Genomic DNA, 14,819 nt, shown 5'->3' with positions numbered 1-14,819 from the left:
TCTAATTAGTGATCCAGTGCACTTTCGAGCTATTTACTACTTGGTGCTGTCCTAGATATTTTTTATTCCATCTATCTTGCACACATTACTAAAATTCTCCTGCATTTGAAGGAGTGAATATCGGCCATCCGTTCTACGGAGGTTGCAATTCTATGCATGCTTGCTTGGGTGTAATCCCCAAATGATATCTCAGTAAACAGACATAGGATTGAGCTGTACAGGTACATGAGCCTCTTCAGTCTTGAGGTATGGAAGACCTTAAAATGGTATTAATGGCCCTACAAATAATTCCTATAGGAATAATCCATTCAGTGTTGTTGCTTGTTGATAGGCTCAGTAACTGAGGACTGTAAGGTTGAGTCATATCACCCTGATCTCCAGTTACAGCATTTGCAAATAGATTTACCAGTGCTGTTTTCGATTTCTATCCTACCTGTTTGCCCTTCTACCTCCCACAGCTTGCACAGGCGCCCTCTGGAATGCGCTTTGCCCCTAGTGGACAGTTGTGGAATGACATACCAAAAGCTTCCTTGAATTGCCTCCTTTGCTAACCTGCCTTCCCCTTTCCTCCCATCCTCCCTTCCTGGCTTGCTGTTCTGTTTCTTCTACTTTCCCTAAATGCAACTTACTTTAAGCATGCATTATTATTATTAACATCCTACAGTAAAACTAAGCTATTTTTATAACCCCATTTGTCAATCTCAGCCAATTTCTTATATATATATATATTATATTTTCCTATGTCTATTTATGACGTACATCCAGACTGCACGTTTTCCCCTCATATTTATTTATTTCTTTATTTTTCTTTCAAAAATTAATTAATGGCTTTTTAAAAAAAATTAAAAAGCAAATGTAAAAGGGAGGCTGAGGGTTTTTAGTGGCCTTTTTTCTGCCAAATGTTTTGACTTAAAAAAGGGGGGGACTTAAATCCTTTTTTTTTAATGGGAAAGAATTTGAAATGATAAAAGTGTCCCTAGACTGCTTTGTCTGTTCCTTTTCAGTGTGTGCATCTGGTTTGTTCATCTTTGAAAGTGTGTGAAATATCTTTTTTTTTTCCTTTCCAAGTAATTACAAAAAAAAAGTAAAACCCAAACAGTTGTTCCCTTCTCCCTTCTTGCTAGGAATAAAGTGCTCTTTTTTCCTTTCCTTTTTTTCATTTTTTAAAATAAAAAAGTATGCCTATTTTGATGTCTTTTCTTTTCAAATGTTGGATTTCTATCTTAGATTTGGTTTGTTCCAATCTAACAACATAAACATTATTGAGTTGATTTCTGAAATTTTTCCCTCTATCTCCCTCTTTAAATAAGGGACAACCTCAACTGCAGAATCCTACAGCCTTCCTTCTAAAAAAAAAGAAAAAGGAAAAAGGAAAAAATGGCCTGATTTTAAAGCATTATTTAAATCATAATTTTAACATCCATTAAATTTGAGATGGGGAGAAGGATCGTGAAAGCACTACAGAAAGCCCACTCCTTTTGAGCAATCATGGCTGCATGCGTTGGAACCTCTCATGTCTCAAAACTAAATTAATACTTGGATATTAAAGACTTAATAGACACTGGAAGAGATTATGATCAGGATTATGATACGACGATGAAGCTGAGCAGAGCTGCAGTTGAAGTTGTTCCAACTCCTATGCATAAAATATAGTTTCCTTGTTTTTTTTCTTTTTTAATATTATTATTATTATTATTAGTTTGTATATTTTACTGCTTTTTAAATAGGGAAAAAGTCTGAACTGTTCTTAACATTTGAGAAATTTTAATGAAACTGTAATTATTATTATTATTATTATTATTATTATTATTATTATTATTATATTTCTTAGTAATTTTTTGTAATTTGCATGTTGAAGAAGTTGCAGCTTAGGGTTTGTGAGATTGTCAGTGTTAGAGTTCTGTTCTTTCTTTTTGTTGATGGGCATGAATATGCTCATTTGTTTTTGTATATTGCCCATCCCTTCCTTACAGCCAGAAGCTCTAATGCCGCTAGATCACTCCGTTCTGCACTTACATGGACATGGCAACTGACTTACACGTTCACTCCCATCATCTTCATTTGTGTAGTACACTCATAGACCGTACAACCCCACTCCATCCACCTGAGGCATCTTATCTTCCCATTAAGTCTCCCCTCACTTTCCCACCCACCCACCCTTTCTTTAGCATCATTTAAAATTTTATGTGCAGTCATCCATTCCTTAAAACACACACACTCCAAATTTTAGGACAAAGAAAAGAAACTGTTTTGTTTTGTTTTGTTTTTTAAAAAATATATCTATATCTCCAATCAATTAAATGAAAGAAAGAAAGAAAAAGAAAGAAAGAAAAGGCAAATAAATTGATTCTCAAACACCACTGAGGGTGTGATCCGCTGAACACTGCTTTTGTGCAAGTTCCATAGATGGTTGAGGTTGCATCTGAGCTGTGCTTGGGGAATTGCACTTCTGATATATGGAGATGAAAACAATCAAAACACAAATTCTGTGACAATAAGGTGTACAGGTTTTCCCCACCCCCCAGGCTTTTATTTTTTATATATATATAAATCACAATCCATTAACTATTGTTAGGAAAAAAACAAAATTCGGAATTTGCAAGATGAACAAAACGCAGTAGGAAAAAAGTTCTGATTTGTTGCAGTGCAGGATTTATTTTTTATTCTTTATTATTTTTCACGTTATGTGGTGTGGATGTATGTGTTGTTGCCTCCCTGTATCACCCTTTGTCGTAAATAATTATTATATTTAAAAACAATGAAAATAATACACATTTTGATAAAAAAAAGTTTTTTTAAAAAAAAGGAAAAAACAACAACAGCAAAATAAAAAAAGCAAAAGTTTCTCAAATGTGGCAATTTTGCTTATCCAAGAGCATTCTTACACAACTTTCTTTTATAAATTTTTCTTTCATGCCAAAAAACATGCGGGCAATTTGTTGATGTAAGTTGACAATATGAAATCGATGTGGTATGCTTTCTTCTGATTATTTGTATATGTGTATTTAGTTTTATTATTATAATTATTTTGTTAAAGATGCTTTTGGGGTTCTTTTCTTGTGTTTCCAGTTATTTTCAGTCTTCTCTCTTTTTTGTAGTAAAGCGAATGACTTGTTATTGTTGTTGCTTTTAGTTCAGAGTTTTAACCTTTGCTGTGGTTTTTATTACTTTTTCAGTATATGATTATTATCATTTGCTTCTATAGATGTATCCCTTCATTTAATTTTTGCAAGATACTTGTTTTTATGTTTACTTTTTAAATCTGCATTCAATATGTATTGTTGCACTTTTGTAGGAGGGGTAACAGAACCAGTGGTAGCTTTCCATTTGCGACCAGCCCCTCTCAAGTAGAGTCCTTCCTTTTCAACCTATATGTCTATGTAGTATGGTGGGGAGATTCTACACAAACAAACAAAGGAAATACCCAGCATGCTTTGCAAAACGGCCCCCATGACCTAAATGTACCGCCGTTTCATTCCAGCAAAAGGATCTACCCAATTTTCTAAATTTCATTGTTGAACCTTTTCCTTCAATTTTGCTCAAGAAGATACTCTCAAATGTACTTCTTTAGCGTCGCATTCTGCAGTTGCCGTGGTAGAAGATCGAATCATGATATCTTTCACCTGTATAACATGTTTAAAAATATCTTAGTCAGGACTCCTGTCCCATGGAGATTCTTCATTCCTGCATGGATTTCTGTCAAGAAAAAGAAAAAATAATAACATCCTTTGGTCAGAACAGGTAGAATTTTTAAAGGGTCGGAATAAATAGCATGCAGTCAAATAGCATGCAGAAAAAGTAATACTAGTTGAGGTAATTCACATGGGGTAGTAAGTTGTAAAAGAAATAATAATGGCATACAAGAAAAACTTATTCTGCGAAAGAAGAGAAGATCCAAGACCACGTTGTTTTATGGCAAGAACTCAGGCCAGTATAATCTAGCTTTTTCACAGAGCACACCTAGTTGTTGCACTCAACTGCATTGCTGGGGTGCCTGTGGCAGAACATCTCCTTCTACCCTTCTACCTAGGTGCATAAAATCAAGCAAGATAAAACAATTTCCAAAACCTCCATCCACTCACCCAAACTCAGGTAAAGAGCTTCCTTTGAACCATATGAAACTAGCAGAATCCTAGTTATAGCTAGTCATGTTTTATGAATTTCAGCAAGCTGCTTTTGCTCCTCAACCTCAAGTTGAGAGTCATCTCTCCAACCTATCCCAACACTAAACAAATAGCATAACAGCCTAATAAATTGTTTGTTAGCATAACTACAAGATAATGAACAGCCATTGTTTATATCACAAAGAACCTCCAAGTAGGCACTAATATATTCCTTAATAAATAGGTTTCGTTTCTGATACATTGTAGTCCTACTGGTGTAGACACTGTATCATCCTAACTGATTTACATTCTGTTAGACATCGCTCTCTCGTTCTCTCTCATCTATCTCTATCTATCTATCTATCTATCTATCTATCTATCATCTATCTATCTATCTATCTATCATCTATCTATCTATCATCTATCATCACCTATCTCTCTATCATCTATCTATCTATCATCTATCTATCTATCTATCTATCTATCTATCTATCTATCTATCATCTATCTATCATCTATTATCTATCATCTATTATCTATTATCTATCTATCTATCTATCTATCTATCTAATGTGTAAAATCTTGAGCAAGATAGTTGGGAGTTTTAAAAAAATGGAGATGCACATTATCATTCTTATTATCATTTTAAACTAGTTAGTCGCCTGTTACACACACCCCAAGGTCTCCTAAGCTACTTCCCACATTTTAAAGAGCATAAGCATGGGTACCAAAACCCCAGCCTTTCAATAAAAACATACAATATATAAAAATCCACAAAGGTACCGTCCATACAGGAACAAAATGCTTCAGCAGCACAACTAAGACCAAACAACAGCATCCTATTCCATCAAAAGCCTGGGAAAAGAGGTAAGTTTACCTGTTGCCAAAAAGATTTCAGTGCCAGGCAGACCTCATTGGGAAGAAGATTCCATAAATGGAGAGCCACAAATGAAAAGGCCTTTTTCCTTGTCCTCCTCCTCAGAGTGGGGACCAAGAGAACGGCATCGAATGGAGATCTAAGGATCTGGGTAGGTTCGTATCAGGTTCATTGCAGAGGATACTGGGGTCCTGAGCCATAAAGAGCTTTATAGGTCAAAAGCAGCACATTGAATTGGGCTTGGAAGCATACATCTGACTGTTCGTCTACTGAAAGCAATGAAGACTCTGCAGTTTGGTTGTGGATTCAGCTGCATGTCTGATTTGCACCTGCAGTTCCTAAAAGCAATACTATCCAAGACCATCGAGCAGGAAAGCTGAGAACTCAAAGTGGGGTGGGGAGAATAGCTTTCCCAAATCCCTAGGCTGCAGGCGTACAAATGTCCCTTACTGGTAAATGTTCACTTTTCTTTTGGTTACAAATGTAGGATGGAGATTGTATAGCTTTGGCCAGTGAAGCAGGCTACACTACTAAAACATCCTTTGCTCGCACCTTCCATACTTCTAACAGCTCTCTAGAGGAGGACTCTTTGATGCCAGATCTTTCATTTGAAGTGAATGTGATCTTGTAGGGTTTATGTGGGCACAAATGTCTTCCTGAGAGATAGTCAAGGGATGTAATATCTATCAAGCAGTGAGGTAAGGTATCCTGTGATGGAAGAGGGAGGTCTCTTCCTTGTAGTATTGCCTGTCTGATTCAATTAAATGAGCTAGGACAGAGGTGGGAGAATATTAAAAACACTCAGCTGCTAAGGCAGCTTCATATTAACATCAGGTTTTCAGCAGCTCAAGGACCGCGGCTTGAATACTCCCCTCTCTGCCCATAGCAAGCTGCCATAAAGGAGGAGGACTTTAAAAAACACAATGCCATTTCCCTCTTTCCTTTTGTGAAAAGTGGGGAGAGAAAAGACTGCGAGTACAAACTTGTGTCTCTCAGAAGAAAAGAAAGAAAATGTTTGTAGTTCTTTCCCAAAGCAGAAATATTCCCTCCCCACAAGTGCACCTGAGTTTCAGTGCAAAGGAATACGCATAAAATGCAAATGAGAGCCTTTAGATGTTGGAATTCAAATACCTGAGGATGTGGATGCACTGTACTGGGCTTCTTGGCAAGCATTTAAAAGCCTTTTTGCCACATCTGGAAGAGAGAGAGAAAAAGGGGACCCTTTTAGGATTATTTTTTTATATATATGGTGTGTTTTTGTGTTCCGTTTTGTTTTTTGGTCCCACTTCTCTTCTGTGACTGGAAACCTAGGGAAACTGACTTGGTCACAAAAAATGAGCAAAATGGAGTGGAGGCAGCTTGCTTTTTTCCACATAGACACACATTCAACTTTGGCTACTTCATGCACCGTGCCTTCATGCTCTGCCCACAACATTCACACAGTTCAGCAAGGTTCTTATTAAATTCTGAACACTCCATTCCAGTGTCAGAAGGGCCCTTACTGGAGATCAGCCCCAGAGGTATGAATTATGTATCTATAAATACACTCATAAAGCAAAATGCAGGGCAGACGTCAAGGCTAACGGTAGACTTTATATGTCCCCAGTGATACTGCTAATTTAAAGGAAAGCACAATGCTATCAAGCAGGTATAGATCCCATATTTTAAAATGCTAACTTTTAAGGAGTATGGAGTGCTTATCCCAAGAAGAACAGAAAGAACAAAATCTCGCAATATATATTACTTGCGGTGTCTTTCTCCCCCCCCCCCCCGCCACTCCACCAGACTACTCTTTTGTTTTGTTTTAACCAAGCAGAACTCAACCCTCTCCAAATGGATTGGTCATTATATCTATTGCATTTTTATCTGGCCAAATAGAAGCTGATTTGGCATCACTAATGCAGAAGAAGAAGCCATTTTATATGTTCCTTTCTATTTCATCCCGAAGCAGTCTGTTGTCAGCACAAATCATTTCAATAAATGTGTGACCTTCTGCTGGGAATACAAGCCGGGCAGGGAAAGGGAATAGGTTAACTTTTAAGTTTATAGTTAGAACAAAACCTGGAAAATCTCTGTTCTTTGGATCTTGAGAAACTTATATGTATAAGGTAGTTGTTCTGTCAGGACAAGACGTTTGGCTTGCCAGATGGAACAACCCCCTATCCGCCCCCTGTGTGCTGTTCCAGGGGTTCACCGGACCCCTCCCCCAAAAAACAATTTTGGTGGCGGGGGCAGGGGGAGGTCCTTATGCAGGACTCATTAGTTGAATCCCTCTCATATATTCTGTTCTCCCAAAGTGGCAGCTGGTGCCTGGAAGATGGGGAGGAAAGCAACTCATGTCCATAGAGTCCTAACAGGAAAGCATTACATTAGATGATCTGATAATCATTAGGAGTTAGACAAGAGGCAGCTATATAGATCCTAAAGACAAACTTGTGCTGTGAAAGGATATCCACAGCCAGTAGTAACATCACTGAGAAGGCCTTGTTCATTCCTTCTGAAAGATGAAGCTGTTGTAGAGTCATCTAGCATCAGGTGAATTACTGGTAGATGGTCCCAGCCACCTGGCAAAGGGACCTGTGGGGAATGGCATTGCCCACTGGCTAGATCCTGTGATCCACCCCCTGCTCTGATCGATCACCCCCCCCCCATAAACTGTAGCAGGGGGTTAATCAGGATTGGGAATGTGGTGGTGGTGGGGACTCAATAAAAGTCCTTCAGCCCCCACCACCCCCCAAAAAATACGGCTGGGGAAAGGAGGAATTCTCACTTGGCTACAGAATGTTAGAAGTCTGGAAGCAGAGCTTCTATCTCACTTTTGCCTTATGGCAGATTGGCAATCACCCACATCTAGAAGCACCCAAAGGGTGGCAAGCACGTATCCATGCATGGAACTTGTCTTTAGATCCTGGACCCTAATATTTACTGTCTCCTGGCCTCACCTTCCTGAAAGGCTCTGTTACCTGCCACTTCCCTTCATTGTCAAAATTATACCGAGCCTCCTCTCCCCATGCACTTGGTGAGAGGTGATCTATAAACATTTTCTGAGATTCCCCCTTGAGAACAAAGCAAGTGGCAAACCCTCCAGTAACGTGACATCTACTCATCCTTCCCGTCTGTTGAAGCCCCGGCTGAGAACATGTCAATGCAAAAGAAAAATCATCCTTAAATACAAGTAACCCATACAATGAAAGTGATTCTTTTTGGAACAGAAGGTTTTCTATGTTCCTACGACCACATCCAAGCAGTTAATTGCAAAATAGCCGTGATTATTTTCCCTGGGGAGAAAAGTTTCCTTTCATATAGGCCTTGGGTAGGTGGCAGATCAGCAGTGCACCAAGCCCACTTATATATAAATAGCACTTTAAAGTGTGGACCGGTGTCTAGAAATGCAGCGCCAAAAGGATGTTTGGAGTAGCCCTTATTCCCGATGACTACCAATACTGATTGAGAGCGTAATATAATGTTTGAGGCAGGTACTTCAGACTAAGGCTTTCTTGTACATTCAGCATCCTCCTGATTTGAGTGATTGCTCCACACACACACAAACACACAAACAAACAAATGGGAGAAACGTCACGGCAAGCCATTTGATGCACAGACCTCTATATGGAGTTTTGCCTTTTTAAAATGGTGTCTCATTTGAGAGCCACCAGACCAGAGAGAGAAAATACGTAAAGGCAATCTTTTGTGCCTGCTGACTTCACAGGGTCAGAAAGCAGGTGAAGAGCATCTACAAAATACTATATAAACAAACATGGTCATTTTTCAGCCTCCTTGTGAGCTGCACATTTAAAGTGAGCAGTTGACCATTCACCCTTGTACTCCATTGTTCTATACTAAAACTGGCATTACTAAATGGCTTATGGCAAAAAGCTTTGCTCATCTCCTTCGTTAGAACCAGTCTTCTTTGACGAGTGTATCAGGAGTGTTCTCAGCTCCTGAGTGCTTGATGCTCTTGAATCAAGAGCAGAAGGGTGCTTTCTGCTTGTGTGAGGTTAATTTCTTCCTAGCACAATACAAACACTTCCATTGACTGCCCATTTTCCAGCATTTGACCCCTGTTGAAACCTACTGAATAACTACAGCCCAAGGTCTGTATCCAAACTTAAATGATTAAGCTGAAGGTATGTATGTTGTTAAGGCTCTGAAATTACCTTTTTGCCTTCCACCTCACAAAGGATGGTTAAAAATGCCTTCTGCCCAAATATATATCATTTAAATCGATGTGTGTGTTTTTGTTTTTTTAAAAAAGATCAACCAATATTCTGCCAGCAATGCTTAGGACAGAGTTAATTTTCTTGAACATATGCTCTTATGTTTTTGTTAATATGCCAACTTTTTAGGAATACCCAATGTTGTGTGCGCAGTGGAGTGGAGTGAGTGGACTAGGGGGACCAGGCTAGTCCCCTAAATGTTCCTGGTAAATTAGAGTATTAAAATATTAAAGCTTATGCCCAGTTTAGGGAAGGAAGTGTGATGCTCACACTCATGCATGTTATGTCAGGACGTAGCAACGTTGCATGTGTGATGTCACCCCTCCCCCACCAAAAACACCTTTGCAAGCTGCATGCCACTGTGTGTGTGAAACAAATGCAGGTTATGCAAGTAATAGCACATGCACACAGCACAGATCAGCAGTAGCAGACTGTTCTTCCTAGTTCAGTAGAACCCAGACCCATCAAACTTTCCCAGAAGTTAGGTACCATCTACCAAATGCAGCTCCCATTCCGTTAAATAAGGTTTCGGTGCAAAAAGTAATGTTGTAAGAATTCTCTGCTCACGGGCTCTCCAAGAAACATTCTAAACCAGTCAAACGCTCACTTTACATTGATTGAAATTCCTACTTCCAGCGGCAAATGGCAAATTATGGAATTAGAGTTGCGCATCATCCAAGCTCCTCCTGCTGTGCACCATTTGAGGAAACTTAAGTACATATGTATAATGGGGGGAGGGGGAACAATGAGAAAGAAAAGTGCAACACCTGAAAAAGAAAGTGCCATCTCCCCATGCGGCAATACACCATTTAACTAGACAGTTTCCCCAAGTATTTAACGCAATAAAAGAAGCGTGCCATTGTTGAGTTCTGCAAGTTACTTTGAGAGTATCTTCGAAAGCCAAATCGCAGACGCCCTGCTTTGGCCAAGCTTAAAAGAGGATGGATTTGGCCTCTCCTGCATCTAAGTGAGGTGGGTGAAAAGGCTGAAGGGATCCCTTGAAAGGTTGTGCCCATTGGGAGAAATAAAAATGGAAAACCTGCTAGGTCAACACTTTTAAGGCCCCCACCCGCACTACACACATCCACACAAACCTTTTGAGTTGGGTGGGCTGAACATCCCGTGCAGCACTGTATTCAACGTACTAACTGTTTTCTTTTTTTTCTTTTCTGTCCAGGAGGTGAATTAGTTATCCCTCTTCTTGTAGAAGATCCTTTAGATATCCCTCCTATTGCTACTCGTGCACCTTTCATTACACTCCCTACTACCTTCCGCCCCCTCCTCACCATTATTGAGACCACCAAAGATTCCCTGTCCATGACCTCTGAGGCGGGGTTACCTTGCTTGTCGGACCAAGGCAGCGATGGTTGTGATGATGATGGCTTGGTGATATCTGGGTATGGCTCAGGGGAAACCTTTGACTCTAACCTACCCCCTACTGATGATGAAGATTTTTACACCACCTTCTCCTTGGTAACAGATAAGAGCCTTTCCACTTCCATCTTCGAAGGTGGCTACAAAGCACACGCACCCAAATGGGAAGCCAAGGACTTTAGACCTAACAAAGTCTCCGAAACTGGTAGGACTACTACTACCACAGCTTTGTCCCCTGAGCTGATCCGCTCCACAGCTTCGTCCTCGACTGGGATGGTGCCCAAATTGCCAGCCGGCAACATGAATAACCGTGACCTCAAACCCCAGCCTGACATAGTCTTGCTTCCGTTGCCCACTGCCTATGAGCTAGACAGCACAAAGCTGAAGAGCCCGCTAATAACTTCCCCCATGTTCCGTAATGTGCCCACAGCAAACCCCACGGAGCCAGGCATCAGACGGGTTCCGGGGGCCTCAGAGGTGGTCCGAGAGTCGAGCAGCACGACGGGGATGGTCGTCGGCATTGTGGCTGCCGCCGCCCTCTGCATCCTGATCCTCCTGTATGCCATGTACAAGTACAGGAACAGGGACGAGGGGTCCTATCAGGTGGACGAGACGCGGAACTACATCAGCAACTCGGCCCAGAGCAACGGCACGCTCATGAAGGAGAAGCAGCAGAGCGCAAAGAGCGGCCACAAGAAACAGAAAAACAAGGACAAAGAATATTACGTGTAAAAAAAATAAAAATAAATGAAAATGAAATGAAAAAAAATTATAAAAAATACTTATTTATATATATAAATATATAAATATTTAATGAGATAGAACTGAATCTTTAAAAAAAACTGTTACAGCTAACGAGCTTGGGAGCTGCAGTTTGTGGTTTTTTTTAATTAAAAAGAAAAACCAAATCTTGAGAATAAACATTTCAGCTGTTGACGTGCTAAGTTTTCAGTCACCGCTCGGGAGTCCCCAAACTCTGTACCCTACTGTATTATAAAGCACACTTAGCGTTCCGAAGAAGGCATATGCAGCATTTACCATGTTGGCGGACTTGGACAGCCTTCAGGCCTCCTCCTCAGCTGAACTTTTCTGCAAAAGGCAGAAGACTTCATGGCTTACTTGTTTCGTATCTCCAAGTGAGTCTTTAATGATGTTCATGATCTTTGACTGTACGCTAATTTTTTTGTTGTTTTTGTTTAGTTTCAATTATTTTGAAAAAAAATGACAAACAAAAAAAGAAAAAGAAAAAAAATGACAAATGTTATAAACACACACACACACACACACACGACAACAACAACAGCAACCACCGATCTGGCCCTGACCAGCTTATCTCTTTCTTTTTTTTTCAAGTTGTGAAGGGGGAGGGGAGAAAAAAATTAATAAATATGGTGTGGGGTTTCCATTATGTTTTTTGTCTGAGTTCTTTTCATTTTCTGTGAGGGTTTTTGGGAGAATGAGCCAGGACATAAGTCAAGAAGAAACCTTGGGGAATTATTATTTTTTAAAAGAAATGGTAATAAAGAGAGACTGTTGCCATATATGAACTCAAGTTCTACTGACGGTGTTTGCTCTACATATCAGGTTGTGTTGTCTCTTGAATTTGTTGTCTGCAGTAAGTTGTTAACGTAAAAACAAACAAACAAACAAAGGACAGTTGATGGGGTGGCAGTGATGGTGGCGATGCTGAGAATGACAGTAATGGAGAATTGCACACCCCTCCACGCCCCCCAACCATCATCTGGCTCTCATATTTATGACTGAAGTCATGAGGAGATAACATGGTTTCTTCTTTGATTAGGGGCCCCCACTGTCTGTATTTGACTACTGCTTAGTATACATTAGTATAGCCGAGCTACGGGGGAATAAAAGGGACTGAGAAACCAAACCAAGCAAAACAGAACAAAATACTGAGCCATTCTGAATCGAACAGACCAAGCAAAAATAAAGGAGCCATTTTCTGGGTTCTGGCTCCTTGGCTGATGGTAATGCATGAATGCAAACAATAGTAAATCAGTTGAATTGAATGTTTAGAAAGAGTATACTGAGTTCAACTTGTGACAAGATCTACAAAATGTCGCACGAGCCAAAAACATGTCATGAACGAGTACAAAAATAGGGGTGGGTGCTTTTTTAAAAATAAAGAAAATAAAGAAAACCATGAAGGTGTGTTTCATATGTAACAATTTAATTTTGTAGATTTGACATTTCTGATTCGCTGTCCTTCCATTTCCCCGATTTTCCCTTTCCTTTATCTTTTATATGAAAGAAGATAAATTTAAGAAGTCTCTATGACACACAGAAATAAATAAAAAAACTAAAGGAGCTTATTAATAGTATAATATATATAAATATATATATATACAGATATATTTATCATGGTATGTTTGATGGGACGACTGGAACAGAAATGCTGTTAAAGTCTTAAGATGAAATGAGAATGTTGTAAAGAAAAAAATGTTTTTACAAAACAACAAAAAGCTAAACTTTAAAAATATGAAGAGTGTGTGCATTTTAACTTTGTCACAGTTACCTGTGTCAAAAAGATTTTAAGAAGAAAAAAAGATTTTGTTTACATATTTTACTACAGTTTTCTTTTTGACTGGTGTAATTTCTAGATGGGTACCCTGTTGTACATATGCTCTGAGATTTCATTGGGTTGTTGTTTATATTCAATGTACTTAATTTCAATTGTTGTTTTTTATTATTTTTCCTTCCATTAAGAGAGCAACTTGCTGTACAGGGAAAACAAATAACCAACTGGGGGTTTTTTGGCCATAAATATCATGTGCAAAAAAAATTTAAAAAATTAAGCAAAAAAAGAGAGACAGACAGAAAGAATGAGAGAGACAAGGAGACCACAAAAATTCTATAGAGGACTCTGGCATATTAAAATGTACAATTTTTCTGTGTACAGATGAAATCTAATCAGCTGTTTAGGTTTAGAAATCTACTCTTGCTGGTGTTTATAAGTCGCATGAACCTTTGACTTTGAAGAAGTGTTATCGAATGCCCACACGCACATGGGAACGAAATAAAAAAACAAGGCAGCCTTCTCATATGGTTTGAGAAGTGGCTTACCTGGCTAACAAATCTTTTCAGTGTGTGTGAGGTTTGTTTGTTTTTTTATTTTTAATTATTTTTTTACACTACAACAGAGAAAAAATATATATAAAGACAGGTTTTAAAAAGGTATAAAAAGCACGAATTTAGGCAACCTAACTGGCCGAACATACATGGAGTTGATTATATCTTGATGTCTGTAAAAGATTGCTGCTGTTCTTGGAGTCTTGGAGTCTTGTGAAATGATTTTCTGCTTTCTTTCTTTATCTTTTTTTAAAAAGAAAAATTAGGAAAAACCAACCTTTCTTTTCCTTTTTTTGTTGGTGTCTGTTTCTATTGGACAGTTTTTTGGGAACATGTGCATTTCTGTATGTGGGCTTCTACCATATCCCTATTGTTTTATGGACAGAACCTTGAATTTTTTTATTTAATCTTATTGTGCCGTTATTGCTTCTTCATCTTTTTCCTCTCCTTCCTGCCGTCCCTTCTTTTTTCGCCTGTTCTTTTCTTTTCATAATTGCCTTTTCGTTCAAGGATATGCTTAGCAATAAAATGTTCTTCCCAAAGCCGTCGTCGTTGCTGTTACTTTCTGTGAAAAGGCAAGGGATATTCCTTTGTCATGGAAAATCTCGTTATAGGAAAATTCCATTTTATTTACCCGGTTAGTTTTCCAAGGAACCCCAGGGCAGCTTGCATGGGATTATTTATTTATCGTTTTAAGCTGCTAAACATAGGAAAATAATCAATGAAACGATAAAAATTCAAGAAGTTAAAACAGATGGAACAGTTCTTTTAAAGAAAGTAATCAGATATTGCCCTTGAGTAAACTCATTATTCTGGGAAAGCTATAAAAATAAAAAATAAGATATTTTCATTTTTATGCTCACAGCAACCCTTTGGAGCAGGTGAGGCTGAGAGGTAGTGCCATTCCCAGTGGCGGAGCTTCATGCTCCAGTACTGGGGGGCAGAGAGCAGGTGGGGGCGTGGCTGGTGTGCATCCCAGGGGTGGGGCACACATCCTGGGGCGGGGCATGCCATCTGTGGGGGCGTGGCACCCAGCATGGGCAGGGGGCAGCTGCGATGGTACCCCACCGGGATCTCGCTGCTGGGGGCAGTGCACTCCCCCCACACTCCTCTTCCTCTGCCAGTGGCCATTCCTGATGGATTTTGGACCTATTGCTCCAA

The 14,819-nt window shown here is 39.3% G+C and overlaps 1 protein-coding gene across 24 annotated transcripts in view; it reads left to right on the top strand.

Moving 5' to 3' along the window:
- NRXN3 (neurexin 3) overlaps window positions 1–14,200 on the top strand; it is a 1,192,693-nt gene extending 1,178,493 nt beyond the window's left edge. For 13 of the 24 annotated variants that reach the window (XM_077925120.1, XM_077925103.1, XM_077925121.1 and 10 more), the window contains one exon: window positions 10,375–14,200. In XM_077925120.1, coding sequence (XP_077781246.1) covers window positions 10,375–11,303 — 929 coding nt within the window. In that variant the 3' untranslated portion in view covers window positions 11,304–14,200. Of the gene's footprint in view, window positions 1–1,973; window positions 2,266–10,374 lie in introns of those variants that run through there. The other 11 variants (XM_077925136.1, XM_077925127.1, XM_077925139.1 and 8 more) reach the window with 3 other exon arrangements.
- The last annotated feature ends 619 nt before the right edge of the window (window positions 14,201–14,819 follow it).

This window comes from Podarcis muralis, chromosome 1, assembly GCF_964188315.1.
Source record: "Podarcis muralis chromosome 1, rPodMur119.hap1.1, whole genome shotgun sequence".
Classification (NCBI taxonomy): Eukaryota; Metazoa; Chordata; class Lepidosauria; order Squamata; family Lacertidae; genus Podarcis; species Podarcis muralis.
This window is presented reverse-complemented; position numbering and strand designations above follow the sequence as displayed.